General features: G+C 40.0%; 2 protein-coding genes across 6 annotated transcripts in view; both read right to left on the bottom strand.

The window, feature by feature from the left end:
- Nucleotides 1–259: 259 nt before the first annotated feature.
- cyb561a3a (cytochrome b561 family, member A3a) lies at nt 260–4,056 on the bottom strand. Of its 5 annotated transcripts, none has more exons than XM_031875830.1 (7): nt 4,041–4,056; nt 3,354–3,492; nt 2,220–2,424; nt 1,127–1,335; nt 860–1,014; nt 603–765; nt 260–508 (listed from the first exon to the last, which is right to left on the bottom strand). In XM_031875830.1, the coding sequence occupies exons 2-7, from the start codon at nt 3,483–3,485 to the stop codon at nt 482–484; spliced, it is 891 nt and encodes a 296-aa protein (XP_031731690.1). In that variant the 5' UTR covers nt 3,486–3,492; nt 4,041–4,056; the 3' UTR covers nt 260–481. The 5 variants fall into 5 exon arrangements, with proteins under 5 accessions (XP_031731690.1, XP_031731688.1, XP_031731689.1 ...); XM_031875828.1 differs by lacking the exon at nt 4,041–4,056 and adding an exon at nt 3,612–4,029; XM_031875829.1 differs by lacking the exon at nt 4,041–4,056 and adding an exon at nt 3,706–4,029.
- A 2,370-nt stretch (nt 4,057–6,426) lies between these two features.
- The window catches only part of LOC116399024 (multidrug resistance-associated protein 9-like), a 20,315-nt gene continuing 3,034 nt past the window's right edge, over nt 6,427–23,707 (bottom strand). The window contains exons 5-31 of the mRNA XM_031875853.1: nt 23,458–23,605; nt 22,812–23,048; nt 20,243–20,416; nt 19,791–19,938; nt 19,185–19,333; nt 18,938–19,045; nt 18,256–18,450; nt 18,096–18,167; nt 17,739–17,863; nt 17,544–17,616; nt 16,668–16,871; nt 16,183–16,317; nt 15,799–15,895; nt 15,210–15,260; nt 14,848–14,940; nt 14,632–14,735; nt 13,859–14,041; nt 13,309–13,535; nt 13,002–13,139; nt 12,144–12,333; nt 11,950–12,039; nt 9,711–9,900; nt 9,125–9,284; nt 8,924–9,002; nt 8,228–8,341; nt 6,672–6,836; nt 6,427–6,590 (exon numbers count right to left, since the gene is read on the bottom strand). Of these exons, the coding sequence (XP_031731713.1) occupies nt 6,498–6,590; nt 6,672–6,836; nt 8,228–8,341; nt 8,924–9,002; nt 9,125–9,284; nt 9,711–9,900; nt 11,950–12,039; nt 12,144–12,333; nt 13,002–13,139; nt 13,309–13,535; nt 13,859–14,041; nt 14,632–14,735; nt 14,848–14,940; nt 15,210–15,260; nt 15,799–15,895; nt 16,183–16,317; nt 16,668–16,871; nt 17,544–17,616; nt 17,739–17,863; nt 18,096–18,167; nt 18,256–18,450; nt 18,938–19,045; nt 19,185–19,333; nt 19,791–19,938; nt 20,243–20,416; nt 22,812–23,048; nt 23,458–23,605 (3,742 nt within the window). The 3' untranslated portion in view covers nt 6,427–6,497. The remainder of the gene's footprint in view (nt 6,591–6,671; nt 6,837–8,227; nt 8,342–8,923; nt 9,003–9,124; nt 9,285–9,710; nt 9,901–11,949; nt 12,040–12,143; nt 12,334–13,001; nt 13,140–13,308; nt 13,536–13,858; nt 14,042–14,631; nt 14,736–14,847; nt 14,941–15,209; nt 15,261–15,798; nt 15,896–16,182; nt 16,318–16,667; nt 16,872–17,543; nt 17,617–17,738; nt 17,864–18,095; nt 18,168–18,255; nt 18,451–18,937; nt 19,046–19,184; nt 19,334–19,790; nt 19,939–20,242; nt 20,417–22,811; nt 23,049–23,457; nt 23,606–23,707) is intronic.

Raw genomic sequence — 23,707 nt, 5'->3', positions numbered from 1 at the left:
GCTTTATGCTCCATCAGACATCAGTTCAACCAAATTTCCTTTCTAAATTATTGAAATGATTAAACTCTCTTTTTTACATCCTGTGATGTAATAAAAAAAAAAAATTCTGTGATTAAATTGAATTTGATGACAATTAAATCTAAGCATTTATGGGGGTTTTTTTAAGTTGGAGTGCAATTGTGGCAAACATTTTTCAGTTTCATACCCTCAAGGTTCTCTCAGCTGGCTAGCAAGAGATTTAACAGTGCACGAGGAGATTGTTTTGGCAAAGCACACTTTATTTTACTCTTTGGAGAAAAAACAATTTCATATATAATTTCAAATAAATATTTACACCCAAAACAAACACAGATAATTATCAGTGTTCAGCTGCTTGTACATTCAAAGTAGATCTTCTGGATTGTTAAAGGTAATTGTGACCTGTGATGGTTAAACTGATTTTGCATGGACGGGTTTGCGGTGAGCATTTCTAAAATTCACTTCACTCATTTTCTTCTTGAAGCAGTGGCTGTGGAGAGAGGAGATATGGACGATTATTAAATACTTCATTCAAATAAATCCTCTAATCTCTTTTATTGCGTATCAACTGCTGATATTCTCACCGTGTAAGCCAGATCCTCGGGCCTAGATTCTGGTCGCTGCCATTCATGGTTGGACAAAATCTTAAGGACCACCAGGCCGAAGGCTACGATCAGAACTCCTAATACATTTGCAAACACGGCCTCCGGTGGAAGGGCAGCATAAGCCTGATTTGCACTGCCTTGGCTGTGGAAAAATACGTACAAGAGGGCAATTTTATCATTATATCTTAAGGGAAAATATTGATTTAAAAAAAGTAACTCCAAAATATGGCACTCACAGAACAAAGAAGAGTTTCTCATTGATTCCGGAGATGCAGGCGGCGATGCTGAGCCACAGGATGCTGCCTCCCATCCACACATGGACAGGCTTCAGGAGAGCACGCAGTGACATGGGGGAGCAGGGCAGGAGGAAGCCCGCCATACCCACCACCCACTGGACCGAAAGGGACAGACGTCCACAGATACAGTGAACAAAAACAAAGACCATGCCCACCGTAATCAACTTGACAAATGCAACGATTTCAGTTTCTGCGTGTCAAGTCTACCTGTATGGCGAAAAGAGCTGTGGCAGCGATTCCAATCCAGCTGTGCAGAGAGTAGAGGTTGGGGATCTTTTTGGTATTGTGGAAGTCGAACACAGCACAGAGCCCCACGACGGACAGGATCAGGGCGAGGAGCATCACTGTGGCGTGCAACAGTTTCCAGGGGAGTTTATTCTGACCCCAGGTCAGGGGGACGCGGTACAACACAGCTCCTGTAGGGAGGAGGCAACGACAGACAACATGCTGAAGTCATTCGTACACTCCAGTTAATGTCTATTGGTTATAAAGGCATTTAGGTTCACGTGCTTTTGGCCTGAAGACAAATGTTTTGATCGTCTGTATTACAAACTGGAGGCATGGAGTTTGAAACACATGGGCATTGTTGCATTATGGGAGATGTAGGAGCTGGTGTTTTTAGGAGATTAACTCATACCAGGTACTGAACGTTGATGTTAACAATATTTAATATTGTATGAAGCAATGTCTGTAGTGTCATTTGTGTGTTTATGAACAAAACAAACTGCAAACAGAACTGGTGGACTCAGACATGGCCAACATGATGACGTGTGTGTAATGTCAGTAAATAAGTATTTACTGACATTTATATCACTTCTGCCTCAGTTTTTGACATACCTTCGACACCATTTAATATCCAGAGGCGCTGCCCTATGTGTGCACTGTACAGTCACCCTGATACAAATCTAATGTGATTTCACTGAGCAAAAGTGTGAACTGTCTACCTTGTATTGCTCACAGAACTCAAGACAGAAACAAACATTAGCCATCACTAGAATACAATGTACCTTGGTGGAGATTTATTGCTGAAAGGCGTCTTCTTTCATTCCATCAAATTAAACATTAGATGAAACAAAAACAGTGACTTCAATCACTGAGGTGTGGCACTTAAAGCAGAAGAGCCCACATGTATGAGACTGAAATGATGCATTTAATTATACACTAGGTGTCTTTGAAGCCTGTAGTGTGTAATTATCTTGATAAAGGCGGACTGTCACACAAGGTACAATAGAAGTGAGAAACAGAAATAAAACAGTTTCATCCAAAACGTAAAACAAAAAAAAAAAAACACGGTACCCACCGTTGCCGTACAGCACAATCAGGCCCGTTACCATCAGGACCGGGTGCCAGTTGAACTGCAGCGCCGAGCTGTCCCAGGCAAAGCCGCCCCGCCACTGGCTGTTCCACAAACACACGCACACCACACAGGCCAGGCTCAGGCCCAGGCACAGCAGGTAGCATATGTAGAAGCTCACGATGGACCACATCCTGCTGAGACCTGTCGGCTGAACCAAGAAGAAGAAGTAGTAACATCAGAACAGATAGGGTGGCGCTGCACTGAAGCGGTTTACACGGTCAGAGTGACATCGCCCAGGAAAGCACTGATTTGGTCATTTGCAGGTCAAAGGATTCCTGAATGTCTCCATTTAAAGGGTTAGTTTGGATGTTTTGAAGAAGGGCTGCAGATGGACATTACAGTTTCAGCTCCCCGAAGGGAAATGCCTGTCTGACGGCAAGGTAAAGCGGTGAAAACATTCTAAATATAGCACACACGTAAACTGATATTGTTTCTTCTCCAAGCTGGGGGCTTACTGACCAGATAAGTAGCCTTCCTCATGCAACAGATCCAAACTATCCCTTTAAGACTGAACTTTCTTTTTCTTTACTGAAGACATCAAGGTCACATGTAGTCATTGTTACAACAGCAATTTCAGTACATGACAGATTCCTTCATCACATTTACACATTGTCAGGCTGTTGAAACAATGGAAATATGTGTGAACAACACTTTTCAATCAAATCCAACGCTAACCCTCCTTGCTCACTCTTTAAACAGCTGCAATGGACACATGCAGCAGCTAACTGCCATCATTGAACGTTCACTAAGTTAAAAGAATGGCAGAAATAAGAAACAATATGAAAATGTACTTAAATTACTTTTAACAATCTCAACTTATCCATTGGAAACACGCTAAACTGCAATAAAAGTGGTTTAAAATTGTTGAAAGTTTCTTATTTCCTTTGACCGACACTATTTATAATCACACCAAACCAACACTTGTATCATATGACAGACATGTCATTGTCATAAGAAATATGCAGTAGTGCTGGACTTCTTACCTGGTCCACCGCTGCTCTGACACTGACAAGACTTCCTACTCTACTGAACAGAAGTTATTGGCTTTCATCTGGTTACTGTTTAACAGATACTCACAGCTCCAGCTGCTCTCACTTCGTGTTTCTCTGGTTCTACTGAATGCTCACTTCCACATTCAGCTGTGTTGCTGAGGGGGAAGCAGTCAGAGGTGGAGGAACAGCTGGGAGATGAGGGGCCAGCCTGCTGCATCTGCTGCCTATAAATAAGATGGAGAGTGAAAGTGGGATCCATTTATCAGTTTGGGTGTAGTCATTAGAAGCATCCGGCAAACAAACAACAACAAACACATTATCTGCTCCAGCCAAACAAACTGACATTATGAAAGGTTTGTTAAGTTTAAAGTGGAGTGAACACTTTTTTTGCAGACTTTCCAAAAGTGACAAAGTGACCAAGTTAGTGCAGCAAAAACCTCAGTGGAAAAAAACAATCGCTTTCTGGCAAAGGGAGACGTCTCGTGACTCAAAGGGCAGGTTACACCTTCAGCGTTGGTGTATTCTTCACGTATCCAGCGAACTATTTCAACGTCAGCAATTTACATTCTGACGTTTCTGAAGTACAGCGTATTAAACAGTGTCATTGCTACAGTATACGTTAACGTGACGGTAATTCACGATACGGCGATATTTTTAATTAGCATGTTTTTTAAACGAAGTCTGGTGTACGTACGTACACGTCCCAAGTTGCGTAGCTAACGCTGCTGCTAGCATGTACACAAACAGTCGGAATAATTCAAGAGATGTTTACCTAAGCCATTTCCTTATTGACAGCGCAAGGCCTTATGGGAAATGTGGTTTTATTTGTCACCAGCACACCCGTCGCCCCCGACGCTATCTAATCGTGATGATTCTACGTTTGAACGGAACAATGTAAGGCAAGGCAAGTTTATTTGTAAAGCACATTTCAACAACAAGGTAATTCAAAGTGCTTCACGTAAAACCATTAAAAGCATCAAAACTAGAAAATGCATTTCCTGCTGAAAATGCATTGGAATGCTGAAAGCTGAAATTAATTGCATAAACATTGCTGAAAGTACAGAAATGGGAGACTACCTGTTTGACAAATGTTGAAGCCTGAAAGCATTTAAACTGCACTGCTGAAAACCCTTCCAGTTGAAATGTCTCAAGTGTCTGTAGCTGAAAGTATGAGAAGAAGACTTTGAAAGTTAAAGTAGTTTAACAGGATTTGAAGATTTCCTCCATAGAGATCCCGTTCAAAAGAAAATTGCAAAAAGCTTAATATTTCAAAAAGTTTAAAGATTACAAATATGAAGTCATATCACCACTCTCCTGAAAGAGCTGAACATTTTGATATTCGAACGGTTTCTGTAGCTTAAAAAAAATGTCAGTGGTAGTGATATTTGTTGTAGTTGTAGTAGAAGTATTATTGGAAGTATTAGTAGCATTAGAATAAGTACTAGTTGTAGCAGTAGTGATATTTGTAGTAGCAGTAGTAGTATTAGTAAGTAGAAGAAGTAGTAGTAGGCATAGTATTTAATATAACAGTAGTAGTAGAAGAAGTAGTAATAGTAAAGTCAGAGAGAGAGAGAGAGAGAGAGAGAGAGAGAGAGAGAGAGAGAGAGAGACTCTGGTCTCTCTGGTAAACTTTCTCATTTGGAGATTGTCTTATGTTTTATCTTTTACAGCTTACATAACTATTGTCCTGCTCTGCGATGTCTTTCCTCGTCTCTCCCTCTTGTGTCGCGGTGTGTGTAAATGTCACTCGAATCAGGAAACTTATCAGAATACCCATATTTGATTGGCTGAGCTGCATCACGTATATCTCTAAATCATGCGTGTGTGTCAGTGCCTCTGTGTGTTTATCAACATCACTAATGAGGTCATATAAACACCTGTGTGCTTGGGTGCATGTTGGTGATTGGAGCACCTGTGTGTTAGAGGCTAATTAAGAGAGATTCGAGTGAACAGTGATTTTCAACAAAACTACCTGTCAAACAGCCCTTTATACCAAAACCATGAGACTAATCAATAAAATATGGATACTGTGAGAGAGATAAGACTCTGGCAAACGCAGAGATGTGTTTTTATGTTTGTGGTGTTAAAAATATGAGCTCCAGCGCAATATGCAAAACTGGTACCGTCTGCTTTCTTTGAGAAATGAGTGGGCAGATTTAACATGTAGTCTAATGGAGCACTTGGTTGGAGTTCATGTCGCTCTGCGGCTCCTTGAGCCAAATGTGTAAATCTGTGGGATTCCAGTCATTTGTCTACGACAAGAACGAGATTAGCTACTTTTCAATCCGAAAATTCTGCATGAAGAGTGAAGATCCTCCCACAGGGTGCTAGCAGAGTGAAGGCTGTCCTTCCATGTCCTCAGCAGTACAGTTAAACAGGGAATTTGATTCAATCCCAGTTTTGATGTGTTTTACGATGCAGAGAACACACCTGCCTGCAACAAGGATCGCACACAACTGTGAAAGACAGAAGCAGAAGTGTCTTGAAACCAATTTGAAGCTATTTTACACAAGTATTCTTCAACATTCTCCCTATATTGGATTTCTATACAATAAGAAAGAGGCTTACTTGTGAAGTGATTTTAAGTGAGGCATCCTTTTGAATTTTCATGTGTAAAGATTATATATTTTCATCTGTATATTGTGCATCCTCATCATTTATATTGTGAGTGGTTTGCGTGAAAATGGAGAAATAGAGGGATTGTAAAAGCAGGCTAAGGACGGGCCTCGTCATTAAAACATAGTAACCGCAGATGAAAGAAATGTCATGCCTTAACTGCATCTCACAGAAAAGACAACACTGTTCCTCATAAGACACTGCTTAGATTTTGATGCCCATGTGTGTGAAATTCTTTTAAAAGATTTTATTAAAAATTGCATAGTGCATAGTCACCCAGCAGACTGAAACTTCACACAGAAGCTTTGCAAAGTGGCAGTGAAAAAAGTGAATAATGTTTTAAAAATACATTTAAATCCGCTCCTATAAAAAAGATTGTCCATGCATTTGCTTCAGCAGACAGTGGAGATAAATACATCCATATTTACACAGTGTGTAAGGTGAAAAACAAAAATCGTGTCTTTCTCCATGAATGTTGGACCCCTTCTCTGCTGCTCAGTCACATAAAGTCAGACTGGTCCAGATTACATGTGACAGGACTGATGAAAGTGGGAAATGAATATTATTATGTTACAGTTTTTAGTGTGTAGTGGTGCCACAGGGCCTCTGTGGTTCAGGTGTTCACAGTGTTAGCAGCTGCGAGGAGTGAGGAGAACAGAGAGTCTGGTCTTTGCTTCAGCACATCTGGATGGTCAAACTCAGCCACCTGTCGGACAAATCACTTACTGTTAGTGTAGGTTTAGAAGCACATAAACTTTATCTTTATCTTTTTTTTAATCTTTCAAACCTCTCCGTTGTCCATGACCAGAATACGATCTGCGTGCATCACTGTGTTGATACGATGGGCGATGGTGAGCATGGTGCAGTCCTGAAAGGCTTCTTTGATGGTGGTCTGGATCAAGGAGTCTGTCTCTGCATCGATGGACGCTGTTGCCTCATCCAAAAGAATGATCTGTTGGAGCAGGGGAAGGACCCAAACGCAGTCGCAGATGAGGCAGCGGGAACAATTCAATGATTTTATTGAAATGGCTTTCAGAGTCCAAATAAAGCAGGTGGTCTGGCAGACAGGTACACCATGCAACAAGGAAGGAATGAAAGACGAAACGACAACCAATAATGAGAAGACAGGACTATTGGTACATCTTAAGTGTCTTATTTGTCTTTTCCTCACTCTGCAATCCTCGCTTCAACCGAGGAGCGAGGATGGTTATCTGAGGAGCCATGAGCGAGGAAGAGCAGCCTTCACAGAAGTGTTTTAAGGGCCGACACGGCCCCTTATTTTTCAACAGTTATTTTATTGGACGCTTCAACCAATCGGACTGATCTGATATTTCTTAACATTACTGACATTTCATAGCCAAGTGAAATCACAGATTAAACTCAAGTCATATATTTGATTTGGTTCATTTTTCACCATCTAGTTAAAATATATGTTAATTGTAGGTCTAAACAACAAAAGCACCATAAGCAACTTTTTTTCATTTTTTTAGAAAGATTTGTCTTTTTATGATCCGTTATTTCCCTCAATAACTTTTATGATGGATACAATTGAAGTCAGAGAGCAGGAGAGACCTTCTGTCAGCAAGGAAAACTTTTTACATCTTTTGTTTTCATTTCATTCAGTTGTGTAAGGCTGATATTACCGATTGTCAGGTTTAATAAGTTACATATTTTTTAATTTCCCCGAAACATTTGGCCCAATAAATTCTTTCCAGTGTTCAAGAGACACCATAATCATATTTTAGGTTATTTGATAATCGCTTCACGATCAGAATATCAATGAATACAGACGCACATAATGAATAAATATACAAATGCATTCTGCCTGTAGAAAACGATTCTGCGCTTATAAGCAGGACACAGAAGACATAAAAAAATACAGAATGCAGTTATTCAAACAGGCAACAGGCTACAGAGAGGAAACACTGCTGCTCTGGCAGTGATGATAGCTGTGTGTCTTATTTATGCCTCTCGTTCAAGGGGGTTGTTGGAGTTTGATTTATCATAATAGCACCATCAACTATATCCATTTGTTTCAATATATCTAAATGTTTGAAACTCACATACATGACATCTGCATATTGAGAACTAGTGTGAATATAGTGTGGTCTGAATAGGTCAACATACAAAAAAACAAACATAGGTTTGCCTTAGTACAGTGATCCTGTGTGCAGACAAACTCCATCAGAAGTCTCTACAGCTGTTAAAGCCCGCTGATCAGCTAATCGGGACAAAACCATGACAGATATGTGGCAGTAGTAATCCAGTGGCTGTTCAGCAGCTGAAAAGTTGGGAAGTGTGTAAGTAGCAAGAAATCAGAATAACAGAAATTAATGTACAAACCTTGGAGTTGCGTAGTAGTGCTCTAGCCATACATATGAGTTGTCTCTCTCCTACAGAGAAGTTCTCTCCATTCTCCAGCACTGTTGCCTGTAGTTTGCCCTCCAGTCTGGAGATCTAAGGAAACAAAACAATACTCATAGAACCACTTATACGTCTGCTTCTACCAACTCTAAGAGTAACCTATACTGACTATGATCAAATAATGATATAAAAACCCTAAGTTTGTAAAATAGTCAAAGCTAACAACTAAAAATTGCTACTTACACATTACTGCATCGGCAATAATAATCAAATGATATCATGGTGTAACACTCACGGTGCATTTTCCTACTGTGCACTTTTACTTTGATACATTAAGTACACAAAGCTCATAACACTTCAGTACTTAAACTCAAGTAAGATCTTACATACAGTGACTTTACTTGTGAGTATTTTCACAGTGTGGTATTGCTACTTTTACTTAAGTAAAGAATTGAATACTTTTCCACCAATGCTACGGTTCATAATACATTTGAAAATAAGGGTTCAATAACATCAATACACCACTGAGACAGGTACTATCTGGTCAGATAACATTTCACTTCAAGATATGCGAGAAGAAATCGCTGCACGCTAGCTAAAAAGATTTAGTCTGGATAACTGATTACACTCTCTAATGAAACTGTTAATGTGCTTCATATTGTCCAGCGAACATACAGAGTCCTTCATGTAGGTCTTCTCCAGCGCTGCCCAGATCTCCTCATCATTGAAGTTATTGAAGGGGTCTAAGTTGTACCTGGAGGAAAGGACATGCACTATCACAGTTGGCGAGCCAGTGACTAACCCACCACAGTGAGAGCAGTGTGTACCTGTGTGTAAACAGAAAGCTCTATGGAGTTAGGGGTTAGCTTAGGTTACCTGACCGTTCCAATGAATAGCACAGGATCCTGGGGAATGATAGACAATTTGCTGCGCAGATCCTGCAGACCAATGGTCGTAATGTCCACGCCATCTATCAGGATGGTCCCTGATGCTGGCTCCACCAGCCTGAACAAAGCCACGCCTAGAGAGGACTTCCCTACAGAAACAAAGAACAGTAACCCTAATGGTTTACAGAGGCAGGTCCCCTTAGGACCCTACAGCCATGTCTCTACAAGTCAACACTCTAATCCAAGTAAGTTCTTTCATTTACACATCTAAATCCAAAGACGCTATTAAACTGGGCGATCAGCATTTGCGTTGTAGAAGATATATTATGATCAATATAGACTATAAGTTTTGTGATTTATTGTATTGCATATATGTTGCTTATTATATGATATGACGTATTGAAATTTAGGACTGTTCAAAATTAAAATCTGATAATTAGTGATAGTTTCCTTCAATCAAATCATTTGAATATGTCTGAGTCATCTTGACATTTTCTGAATTGTCCATTTACACCAAACTCAACCTGCATGAAAAACAAAGTTATGAGTAAAAACTGCTGGAGTCAAGGTTTTACCAGAGCCTGTCCTTCCCACAATGCCCAGCTTCTCTCCAGCTCGGATGAAGAAATCGAGTCCGTTCAGGACAATGGGTGTATTTTCTCGGTACCTCATCTTATAGTCCTGGAAGGTGATGGTTCCGCTCTTCGGCCAATCCTCTGGGACTTGGGCCTCCTTTATTTGCCTGGGGGCCTCAGACGTACAACCCTGTACACAATAAACAACAATTACTTTGAGGGAGGGGAAAGGTAGTGTGTCAGAGAAAAATTTACTTCATAGAAGAGAAACTATTAGCTTTAGAAACTGTTGTCCTCGAGTAGTTTAATGGACAGTTTCAAGAAGACCAGTAAAAAAATGGATGGATTGTTGGTAGGTGTCACGCAGCCTGTGTATACAGCAGTGGTGGGCCGTCAGGGCCTTCTCTGCTGGCCTAAACAGAATCACAAAGTTATAGCTATTTTATAATTTAATAATTTTTCTTAAATACACTAAATGTATTTTAATTAATAAAAATATTTTTCCCATTGTCTTATTTTCTCATTGCACAGCTACTGTCTTCCTCAGTTGCTCTGCTTCCAGTGCAGCTTGTTTTAAGTAGAGCTTTTATCCAATCAGATTTCACCTCTGTGTCTCTAGGTAAGAAGAGAGGCCCGAGGCCTGCAGACTCACAAGTGAATCCATGTGCAGTTTAAGTGAATGGGGACGATATTGTTGATTGTCAGAGTGTTCAACCAATCAGATCTATAGTTTGACATGTTGGGCGTATTCTTTGACGTGTCAGAGCCTGCTAGCTGGCCTATAACTACGTCAGCATTACATGCAGCTCAGTTTCCAGGTGCAGCTCTGAAGTGAGGTGCAGCGTGTGCTGTGATTGGTCAGTGGGCGAGCACGTGACTATCGTGAAACGAAACTTAAAGTAGCCAGCAAAGCTTAGTCGGAGTAGTGAGAGTTCAAATTGAAAGATATGGAAGAAATGACATTTTTTTGCATTTTGCTTGGTGTAGATTTTTATATTTTTTACCTGGCTTTGTTTTTTTAACACTCAATGGCTGAACGGATTTATTAGGAGATGTTTCAGCTGCAGGACAGCAATGAAGGCCCAGGTATAAAATGCACGGCCCGTCACTGGTATGTGTATCATTCAGCGTCGGAAATACACGAGGGCAAAGGGCAAAACTGCCCCTAAGAAATATAGTTTTGCCCCTGATATCACTAGGAGAGGGGCAAAAAATGCCCCCGAACTTTCTAAACAAATAAAAAAATGGAGCGCTTCTTAATCAGACCTGTGACTGCGGTCAACTCAGCAGACACTTAAATTTTAGTGCACCTATATGCTGAAATCCACGGTAAACGCATTCAAACGGCACAGATCGGGAGCGAGCGAAGGACTTTGAAAGTTAACGGAAAGATTAACGTGAGACAACATCCGGTTTCTTCAGACGAACATCCGGTTTTCAGAATAAGATGCCAACAAAGTATACATATTGCATAATGGAAATTAGATTAAATGAATTATATTCACATTAAGTATAAAACATGCTACCTGCATCTCGTGAGTTAAAGGGAAAATACACCTAAATTGTGTGTAAAGTGTCTTTGTTTGATTTGAGGGTTGCTGGAAATGAATAATACTTGACTGACAGTCAATTAAGATATTTTACTAAGTAAAAACTCTGAACTGAATTTGTACCTTCAAATGGCACATTTTTTAAATTTTTAAGGTGCTATAAAAATGTTTTTCTCAAAAATTCCACACAAGGACTAATGCATAAGTTCAGGACAAAAATGGGTAATATCACAATATTTGAGGTGCTACAAAAATATTTTTTCTCAATAATTCCATACAATGACTGATTTATATGTAATCAAGGCATCGTTGACTTAATAATTGTTAATAGTTGTTTAAAACATTTAATAATAACAATAAATAACCACAAAGAAATAAGAATAAAATTGAATATGATTGTCTGATTCAAGTTTGTTTTTTGTTAAAAAAAAAATCTAAGAAAACACTTTGGATCTGTAGACTACTGCTAATAGTCTTATTATTGCCATTTTATGACAATTGCTCATATACTGTAAGCCTAAATAAGTATATTTATTATTTTGAACAAAGGTTAAATGTTATTTCACAAGTTTCAAAAAGTCCCCCAATTTTTTGAAAATGCCCCTGGATTTCAGTCAGGGACAAAAAATATGTAAATTTCCTACCCTGGTATCATTATTTTTCAGAGGCAGAGAAGTTTAGAGTCTGACCGTGATGTATTCCTGAAGCCGCTCCACCGAGTTGAATCTAACCTCCACCTCCGTCGCCAGCCTCACTGTATACTGAACAATGCCTGTCAGCTGGACAACACATCAACATCTTTAAATACACACGTTGCAGTTGCTTTCAGTGTATTTTTACAAAAATAAACCAAAGATTCATTCAATTTCTGTTACAAATTCACCTGTATTGTGTAGGACAAGGCCAAGCCTTTCAAAGACGGACTGATGAAGTCATTACTGCTGAGCACTACGAACAGAGATACTAACAAGATCATGGTTGAAGCCATGGAGTCCAGGCAGACGGAGAGCCAACGTGTTCCAGAGTAAAACAATAAATAGTGGTTGGAGTTGATGTCATTCAGTGACTTGAACCTACAATGTGATAAAGAACATGCAGGTTTGTGAACATTCATACTGTACCGCCTCATCCCCAATGATCCGTAACGCAGCATTTAAAACGCAGACCAGGTTTAGAGACTCTGACTGAAACATCACCTGCTACTTTTGCACTGCATCTAACGATAAAGCAAGGAAACTCTATGAGTGACTGTCCTTTGCTTATCTCGAGAACTGTTGATTTGATCTACTTCAAACTTGGCGGTTGTACTGCTGGGGACCCAAGGGAATGCAGTGTGAATTGTGGTGCGATTTGATCAGTAGGTGGCACTACAACAACAAACTTTGCGTTTTGGCCCGAAACTTTGGAGATGTAAGTGAAAAAATTCCCAACGTTTTGTTTGTTGTTCTGTCATAGATTTAATGCTATTTTCTTCACTTTACTGAAAGCCAACAATGACCTCATAGGGTAACTTAAAATCAGGTTATAATGCATTATAACAGTTTTTACAACGCATTACTCGAACTCTCTAATGTATTAGAACTATGGGAATTCTAATACACTATGATTTAAAATTGTGCATCAAAAGAATTACATCAGGATACATTTTAAGTTGTGTCCAAATTGTCACCCCGACAACACTGCAAACAGCAATATGAGGAGCCACACAGTTGAGTCATGTCGAGGAACTTTGCTATCTTACAGTCTTATGTGTCTGTCTCTTATGTTGTAGGCATGGATGGTGCTGAGGCCCTGTAGGGTCGAGGTGGTGAGAGAGATGCAGGGAGAACGACTGACATTCTCCATCCTCTTCATCTGACGGATACTCCTCTGGAAGATACTGTCGATGAATCACAAGTGATATATTTAGTTTGCCTTTAAAGAACTCTTGTACTGAACCTGCTTTTAAGACGTGCAACAATTTAAATGATTGTGAATTGCTACCATCCTATTTTCCAAAAGTACCCATACAAATCATTTTTTTCATGTTTAAACTGGTATCAACTCACAAAAGAATGAGGCTGAACAAAGCTCCTATGAAAACCACAGCTGCCAGCATCGGGGGGAAGACTGCTGAGATGGTGATGATGGTGAAGGTGACCAGCAGAGTATACTGGAAGAAATTGTCTATGTTGAGGGGAAGCACTGTGTCCACCTCCTCTTGATCTTTGGAGAAGCGATTGAGAATGCGTCCTGTTGGCGTCGTGTCAAAGAAACTCATGGGACTGGAGAAGATCTGAGAAAGGAAAACAAAAAAAACGTCATCATAAACGTATATTTATAGGGAGTAGTTAATTTGAGGGTGATGAGGGAGGATGGCATTGCCTTTGTTCATAAAATGACCAAAATGCATCCCCTTGTTAAGCTCCCATCCCTCCTCTCCATCCTCTAGTAGCAGAGTGAGGACAGGGCCAGAGGGGTTGTTTAATTGAATATGTTAGTCTAGTCTGTCTCACTAATTGATCTGACTGAGGTTTTGGGCAAGAATCCATGGCCCAGACGATGGTTATGAAATATCCAATATCCATTCTGCTCTCTGGATCGTGCATCCAACAGTACCTTCTTGAACATGGTGTCGTGGAGTTTGGTGGCCGCATTCAAGGTCACCCAAGTTAAGGAGAAGCATTTGATGACGGCAAGTGTCACCATGACGACCACCATCACAGCATAAATAATTTGGTAGAAGCGCAGGTGAGGATTTTGTGAGACGTCTCCTTGGTTTGAGGTTGTGTTATTGGATGACTTAAAAAAACAGAAAATATATGATGTTAGTGGAAACCAGGTCCAGAGAGACAATTTATCAACGCAACATATTTTTTTTGAATGTTTTTTATACTATTGTGAATACAATCGTCAACAATTGGTGCAGATATGTGGAAATAAAATGTTTCACATATTTAGCACAGTTTACTACAGTTATACAGTTAAGTTCTATCTGTTCAATATAAGCACACCGCCTCTATCGCTGCCAATATAGACAAAGCCAGTTTGGTTCAGCCGTAAACACAGACAGTGAAGTTATGTGAGGTAAAATAATTTGCAGAGATATGCAGCAATACCAACATCTGTGCACATCTGACCAACTATGTGAAAAAAAGTGTGTGGCTGTTGGATTGTCGGTTTTGGAAAAGGTAAAACAGACACTCTGTGAAGTGACCTATTCACAACCCTCAGACTTTCCATAAAACATGCCCATTGGAGCATGAAATAATCTTTATTGTTTCCAGCTGTGGGAAGTCACACACTTACTGAAAACACATTCAAATGAAACCAGGGGTGTGTGTGTATGTATGTATGTATGTATGTATGTGAGAGAGAGATATGGTTCTCACCCCGTCACCCTGCCCCAGCCAGAAGCTGAGCCACCAGTTGCTGAAGGCTGTGGATCCAATCATCAGGAAGTAGTTGAGGATGGTAAGGAAGCTTACTGTGTAGCCTGCAGCACAGTCACATCAAACATCATCAACCAGGTTGTCCATGTGTAAATTGTGTATTATTGCATATATCATGACAATGCATTTGTGTGTGTGTGTTTTCGGTGTTCAAACCTCCAGCTGCCTTGCAGTATTGCTGGTAGACTCTCCAAGAGACGACACCTTCTGTGGTGGACTCCTGACTGACCAGCTGATCATTGACAGGTGCTTAAGAGGAAGAAAAGTGAAAACCACTGTAGGAAGGGGAGAGATGTGATGATTGTTGAAATATGGGAATAAATGGGGAAAAACAAGAACGATCTTGAGAGAGAAGCTGTGCCGGCCCTTCTGGCCACTTAACGCACACATCCTTTGTCTTTCACGTTCCCACATTAAAATGGAACCAAATGAGTCCGACATGCTTGCAGAGACTGGATGTGTTGGATCTGAACTTCACTGACGTCAGAGTTATTATTGAATACGTTTTCCAGACTTACATCTTTGGTTAGTTGTCATTCCATTGTCCATTTCAAGCGACATATCAAATGCTGAAAGAGAACACAGATGTGGAAGGGAGATATCAATAAAATGACAGAAGAAATATCTGTCATCTTTATGCTGTAGACCGTAATAAGGACACACATGCCCAAATAAAACAATGATAGAGTATATTAACAGTCAGGATTGTAGATTTGTTGCCCTGTCTTCTATTGTTTTACAGAGCTTTGACAAAGTTCATTATCCTTTCTTTTGTCGACCAAGGTCCCTTTGTTACCTCGATGGACAGCTGGCTACCTTTTACCTCCTCCTTGTTATGTATTGACACGAATGGCACTTTGGTCCACAATGAATTGTGCTAAAAGTAAAGCAGAATTGTATAGAATATCCCCAACTGCTGATGCTCTCTAAATTGCTTTCAGACAATAACGTGCAACACCTCCAGGTTGTCTTTGTACTAAACTCTATGATAATCTCCAGCCTTGTTTTCGTTAAAATTTAACTTAAGTGATGAATTGCGGCATCTAAAATGATCCCATATCAACTATTTTAGATGAAAAAAACAAACATGTTTTCTTGATTCCATACCTGGGTTCACTAACCCACTGTCAGTGCTTTCTCTTAGCTCAATATCCCTCAGCTGGGCAGCGTCTTGGGGAGACACTTCCTCCTCCTCATTCGGAGTCTGAATGACAAAGCAAAAGCGCAGTGATATTGCTGAGTCTGGACAAGTTGACGACAACTCACTTCCACCCTAAAGTAAATGATGAATCGTTAACTAGTCGAAGACATGGTTCTGCCTCCTATAAACCTCTGACACTTTTAGTTTACAGCTTACGTGCATCGGTTTAATGTTTTTAAGCTAAAACCCAATAAAGAACCGGTGTAAGGTTTCGCAGCTATTAAAACATGGAGGAAAGACAAAAAAGCTATAGTACATTAAAGTTTTGTACTGTAGATTTCCGTGTTTACCTCGGGCTGTTCCATCTGGTAGTTGCTGATGAGCTGAGCATAGCGTGCATTGGCTTTCATTAGGTCCTGGTGGTTTCCAGCCTCCTGCACCTCGCCATCATCCAAAAGTATAATGTCATCACAGAACTCCAGATACTGACAGACACAAGTGAGGACAACCATGTCAACAAACCATCTCAGCACTGTGGCCCGGGTTCTACCTAACGTAGTCTAAACAGCACGTGTTGACATATATGACACTTGGCAGACGCTCTTATCTTGTGGTGTACAATTCACGATGCTGTACTAATGGCTGCAATCAGAAATCAGAAACCACTTACTGGTGTTTGATTTGCTGTTACTTTGGGGTTCACCACAATAGGATGGATCTTCAAATCATTTTTTTATGTGTTTTAAACAAGTATGCAAATTGAATTGAGAAATGTAATTCTTAATATTAAGCTATTTAGGATTCACTATCTGCTAAAGAATAAAGCTGTGTCTACCTGGAGCTGGTGTGTAATCAGTATGATGGATTTTCCATGGAGCTCTTTCTTAATGCATTCCTCAAAGATGTGTTTCCCCACATGGGCATCAACAGCAGATAGTGGATCGTCAAGGAGGAAGATGTCCTTATTGGAGTAGACAGCTCTGGCTAGACTGATCCTCTGCTTCTGCCCCCCTGACAGATTCAGCCCTCGCTCTCCGATCTGCCAACAAAACAGCAGAAAGCTGATAAGATCGCCGACAACACGTCACGATATGGTACATTACAAAATCTGCTTTTCCCTTTTACTAACTTACAATATAGGAGAAATAAAACTAATCACAGTTTAAGATTAAGTCAGAAACATCCGTCAGACTTGGAACTGATCCCAAATTGTGTCGCAAATTTGGATATGCTAAACTCAAACCTAAATGAATAGGTCTAGTATTCAACTTGTAATTGTTTAGTTCTGACTCAGACTTCAACATACCATTTATTTACATCATGCAATACTTTTTTTGTAAAATGACTGTACTTTGCACAGTAGATGATTGTTCCTGTCTCACTGAACATCTGGTTTTATTTTCGGTTTCATGAATGAATTGCAATAGTAGACAGTGAAAAATAACATTTGACAGTTTGTAGTAATTTTTTGGGAAATTCAATGCTGTACAAAACAATTGTTCAAAGAAAGAAAAGTGAAGTGAATTATTGATTGATACCAACTAATGTTTACCTCATTCCATCTTTTGTTAATGCTAATGTCCGCAAGGAGTTTCCTACCCCTCTTCAGAGGGTGTTAGTGTTAAAAGTTCCACTCAGCTTGTAAGAAATCATTCAAAAGCAAAACAAACATTCAGCTCGGGGAGTTTTAAGTACAGCAGAAGGCCCTCACCTCAGTTTGATCACCATATGGGAGGATATCCAGGTCAGCTCTGAGACTGCAGACATCCACAACTCTGTTGTATCTGTGGAGGAAGACAATCAGTTACCTTAATGTCAAGAGACAGCGGCGTATAGTGTATTCAGGTGAGCCATTTTAAAGATGAGATTTGAATATTTAATTCAGTTAACTTAAATGATTACATACTTGAACTGGTCAAGAGGTTCTCCCATCAGGATGTTTTCTTGAACAGTCCCATGAAATATCCAGGCCTGCTGGGCAACGTAGGCAAACGTCCCATCAGCTGTGAGGGAGCCCTGCTGAAGGTGCATCTAAAATATAAAAGTGAGCAGACCACCATGCGGAAACCTGTTCGTTACATGGCATCAGTTAGATCTGGTTTATCGAAATGTAAATAAGGACCATCATTTTTACATAACTGTAACAGAGTGGTAATAAAATGGTAAAAATCAACAGCCGATAGAAACGTCAAACATTATGTCAGGAACTTGCAGGGATTGTAAAAGAGAATAAAGAACAAAAAAGACAAAAGGAGGCGCCAACCTGTTCCAAAATGCTGGAAATCAGTGACGTCTTTCCACTCCCCACATTCCCACAGATTCCAAGCAGGTTGCCCTTCAGGAGATAACACAGAGAGAGTTTGGGTTTAACCTTTAACCCTATCTAGATCACCTTATATATTCTCACCAGTCGTAAAACACACCTTAGGCAGTGTGAAGGAGATGTTTTTCAGGGTTGACAAGGTTTCAGTCTCCCCAATAACTGAGATGATGGGTAGAGAGTCTGGCTGGTTGGCTCGTTTGTTCCAGGAAAGTGTTGCATTTTTCATCACTACGGCTGAATCACTGTCTTCTCTCTGGATCAGGTAGGGCTCTGGATTGTGGATCAGCAATATTTTCTGAAATAGCCAAACATTGCATTTATAAGCTTTTTTTTTTAAACTGTAATAATTTGATTTTAAGTGTGAACTTGTTCCACAACAGCAACAAACAATGAAAGCTGGCAATGAAGTTGTAGCAAAGAAGATAGCTCCAATAACAATGAAAATGGAAAAACAATGTGGTAACAATACAAATTTTCATATTTTAGAGATTAAAGGCAAGTGTGAAGTTTGCACTGCAGGTTGGTGTGCATGTTAAAACTCCATGCAAGCTGTTAATGTTTGAAATGAATAATGATAAAATAAAAACTATGTCATGTTAGTCTTCAGATTATGAGCTTTGGTGGGGGAGGCCATATTTACAAATCATTATCTATCATCACCAGAAGGCACAATCTTGCAGTTCGTATGGCTGGATGACATCACAGCAAGATGACTTTATGCAAGATCAGAGTAATAATGAATACCGTTGCCAGCTGAGCAGGACAAAAAGAGAGGAGTTTACCCTCAGTCGTTTTAGTGAAACAGCAGCCTCAGCCAGGGTCTTCGCAGACATAGGCATAAGAGACATGCAGAACCTCAAGGAGTTGAAGATGGTGATGGTGGTGAAGGCCTGTCCATTAAAAAGAATGATGATCACACTATACAACACTGACATTTATTTTCAATACATCAGTACAATATCAACCATGTAAATCACACATATGGGCATGATGGCAATGGTTGTTGTACTGCACTGCAGCAGTACTCACATCAGTTGTGTTGAGGTTCAAGCTCAACGAAGTGTGTACAATGAAGGTGAGAATGGTGGCCAGGGTGGGGATGATGCCGACGATGCTGATATTGGCGTTCTGGACGTAACCGACCTTCTGCAGTTCTTTCATCTCATTTTTCCGGAAGCCTAAGAGAGACAGCATCACATGTTTGGGGAACAATTTCAGTTGTTTATAAACTTTACTTCTACTTATATTAGCTGACACCAAAAGGTGGAGGCAAGGGCATATGGGAGCTCAACCATAGATTCCTGTTTTGCATATATAAGCAGCTCGTTCTATATCAGTAGAAGGTGGAGTGTATGTGGCAGCCTCATTTTCAGCCTCTGGTGCCTCTGGCAGCATGGCTATGTGATTTGTTTTTATCAAAAACGAATACAAAACAAGATCCAGATTACTGTAAAAGGTGCACATAATTTCCCTTGAACTTCCCCGTTTTGCTCCATGGAAAGTAGCACACGCGACTTTCAAGATTGGGTTTGTGTTTATACAAAAGGACTGTATAAATGATTAACATGATATTTGATATTCAAGAAAGGTTAAAAACATGTTTGACCGGATGACAAAGTCTCTCTAACTTCATACCTGTGATCTTCTTTTCAAAGGAATCTTCCCAGGCGTACATCTTGATGAGCTTGATACTGTTGATAATCTCATTCATTGTGCAAACACGGCTGTTGTTTATCAGTACAGTATTCAATCTGAGTGTTTTAAGTAGTTTGCCAACGCCATACTGAAAGCAGAAAAAATATGAATCTTTGTGTCAATTGTAAACAAGCCACAAAAGAGCAAATACAGATATGTTAGTGTTGTCCACGTTGATGGCTAAATTAGTTAAAATTAATTAGTTAGAAAGCTTTAAATATTTGCCAACTACTAGATAAAATGCATTTTTGTTTATAACCTTTGATTATTGCAGTACCTCTTTTTAGCTCCGATTGTGATGTGGCTCGATTAAATCTGAATCCATTTATTTTACACTGCTCATGAAAAAATGTCGAATTAATAACTGTTTGTGCGGTTTCCAATGTACAGACCTGTACTGGGATGAAGATGAGGTAGGTGCAGACTCCAGTCAGTGCGGTGTAGCCCAGAATGTAGCAGGCATAGACAATACACACAATAAAGAGCATTGGGATGGGCACCATGAAGCTCCCCAACACTACTGCCTCGAATAATGTGTGGCCATCGTTGGTCAAAACACCAATCATCTGGATGGGAGAGAAGGGGAGAGAGACTGTAATCTACATTTGCCAAGATCACTTTGCCAAGGCAAGTTGCTTGAACTAATGGTGAGAACTGTAAGAAGATTGTAGAAAAGTATGAAAGCATAAAAGTATAACTATTACAACATATAACCTGTTTTATTTCATGATAGAAACTGCATAGACGCCTTATATAAAATAGAAACTCAAGCCTTGTATGATCCTTACATCCTGTGTTTGCCCTTAAAACAGGATGACACGTGTGTGAGTGACGTATGAAACCAGGGGAGGTACTAGTCTCAGACCAGCATAAAAGCAGCAGCATAACTGAGGGAACTCAGTCTTCACCCCGAGAGGTGACTGGAAGACGCCTCTGCTATCAGAAGAAGAGCCGGTTCCAGCATAGAGACCAGATCACACTTCTATTAGAAGAACACTAGGCTTAAAGGTCTTACACCCTTAGGGGTGACTGGAAGATGCTTCTGCTATCAGAAGCCGGCATGGAAAAAAAATGAAAAAAAACACAGCGAGAGCTGACAGAGAGCCGGTAAACAGCAGGATTGTCCGCATTAGCTATTGTAGCACTGAGACCATTTCATTGAATTCAAATTGTGGTACGTGACTTTAATTAAACCACAGCCTTACCATTTGTAAGTGACTAGGATCCAAACTAAGTACTCTGATTCTTTAGAATAATTTAACCCTCTTCCCCTGTCCATGAAACGTGTGATACACAGGTGACCCTATGAACTTAAGGTAAGTTCCCTGGGTGAAGACTTGGCAGTGTTAGTCAAAAATAGTGAGAAACTTAAAATAGGCAATAGTAAAGTATAGACGATCGATATACTGTAACTATTCATACTGGGTTTTTTAGGGTTGCATCCTACTGAGAGCGCCTAGGGTGCAGCCGTACAAGATTCTCAGAAAGACAATAATTCCGAAATCCAAACGATTCAGCTACGGGGTGAGATAAAAGGCCGAAGGTATTTTTCTGACACCTCTGTGGGACACTAAAACCCACTAAGGTTGGTCGGATTACCGACAGATTTACCACCGTGTTAGGTGCGAGCCTGCCCCTCTTTCCCGCTCATGCTACAGAACATACAGTATATTGTCAGGGGCCATTCCAGGTTCCAGGGGACTGGGTAATAGGCTTCAAAAAGTAGAGCAAAGTCAATTCAGCTGGTTTAATCTTGTTTAAAGACAAAGTGAAACCAATCACGCACTTGTTTCATCATGACCATGTATGCAGCCTTTCAGTATTTCACACTAAAAGTCCCACTAGCCATATTTTCTTTTTACACATGACCATGTTTCAACAGGTTAATCAAAAATATCCAGCAAGTTTGGTGATGTTTGGACTAACTATCTTCGATTTATGACCAAATTTGCCCCCATGCACATGTTAAAAACTAGTCTCGCCCTCTATTGAGTGATTTTGAAACATTTTCACACACGTGGTTTAACATTGTCATGAAACATAGCCTGCAAGTTTTGTATTGATTAGACAAACAGTTTCTGATTTATAGACCAATTTGGGTTGTGCCACACTCATCTATTGTATTTGAAGCGCTACCTAGTGGTCAATTCGACTGAAACTTATTTCAGGTACTGTTGTAGATACACCCTGCAAGATGATTGGCCAAACAATTGTTGAGTTAGGTATATAAATGTGGTGAGGCAGGACCCCTGGAAGTTCATTGGTCAATACCTTGAAAGCTTTATAATATATCAACAAGGTTTTGATCATTTTGTTTAGCTTGGTCCAATATTGATTCACAGACAATTTGGTAGCAATCAGATCTACATTTAAGGAGGAGATGACAAAAATGTATGTTTCAAAAATTCCAAATGGAGAAAAATGTAGTGGGCGAACTTATATGGTCAGAGTGTGTCAAATTTTAAATCAATCTGACTTGATGGCGAAAGTTCGCAGCCTTTTTTGTGTGTTGGCACATTACTGCGCCACCATGTGGCCGAAGTCAGATTTCTTTGGCCAAGTTTCTATTTCTTGCCATTTCCAGCTCACAGGGAATCCCTTTGGAGCTAGAACCCTAAAAATGCAATAATATTGACTAAAATGTTAGATGAAAAGAAATATATATACTGTATATATATTCAAGAAGGGCATTATGCAGTTGTCCCCTGTGACACCAACTACATGTGCACTTGATGTATGTCCACATTAAAAATACATATTAAAAAAAACTTTTTGACCTGGACTGACCCCAGTTTAAATGTTAAACTCCACAAATCTAAAACAGACATAAGGTATATTGAAAATATATATTTTTTTACACTACTTTCTACAGTTCACCAAGAGTAAGAAGATCTCTCAAACGATGGGCAAAGAGATTTTGGTGTATGAGATCGCTTTCCTAGAGAAATGCAGGAACCCTACCTCTCCCATTGAAATGCCGCTGTGAACCCGCAGAGAGATGACTTTCTGAAAGGCCACTGAAGAGAAGGCTCCCTTCAGTCTGACTGCAGTGCGCAGGTTCAACGCCCACATCAAGGATAACAGGAGGGCTTTGGAGAACTCAGTGGCGAACAAAGCGAAGGACAGACCAACACCGTAGGATACTGTGAACTTCCCTGGGTCCTCATTATAGTTCAGGATCTCATAGACCAGAACAGCCTGAGAGGACAGAGATGTTTGTAACACACAAAAGAGCATTAATTATTGAACAACCATTACATTTGTGTCATAAAACCTTTGTGATGTCACCCATAAAGCCTTTAATTGCATTTCTTGACCATTTTTCTGCATAATGAGAAGTTCTACTTTTCATACTTTAAGTAAATTTAGCTGATTATTTCTGGTATTTTAACCAAGTAAAGTTTTGAACGCAGTTATTTTACTTGTAGTGGAGTATTTTACAGTGGTATACTTGCACTTTTACTTAAGAAAAATATCTGAATACTTCTTCCACCACATTTACAGTGAATGTGATATTAGGAAAAACTTCAGAAAAGGCTCCTGGATCTGGTATCCAATAGAGGAGGCACTGGTACTGGTCCTGATATTTAGCTTCAAATGTAATTACCGGGCCCAGAAATGCTGCCACCATGGCAAGGACACCAACAGTGACTGAGAGAATCAGCCTGGTTCTTTGAAAGCGAAGGATTACTCGGACCAGAGAGGCCTTCTCCAGGCCCACCTTTGCAACCTCTTCCTCCCAAAGTCTGTGGAGTCTGTGTACAACACACAATATTCACCATATTAAATTATGAATCAAGTAAAACAGTGACACACACACACACACACACACACACACACACACACACACACACACA

The sequence above is a fragment of the Anarrhichthys ocellatus genome, unplaced genomic scaffold (genome assembly GCF_004355925.1).
Source record: "Anarrhichthys ocellatus isolate YVR2014 unplaced genomic scaffold, GSC_Weel_1.0 scaffold97, whole genome shotgun sequence".
Taxonomy (NCBI): domain Eukaryota; kingdom Metazoa; phylum Chordata; class Actinopteri; order Perciformes; family Anarhichadidae; genus Anarrhichthys; species Anarrhichthys ocellatus.
Note: the sequence above shows the minus strand (reverse complement) of the source record. Positions and strands in the feature narration are given on the sequence as shown.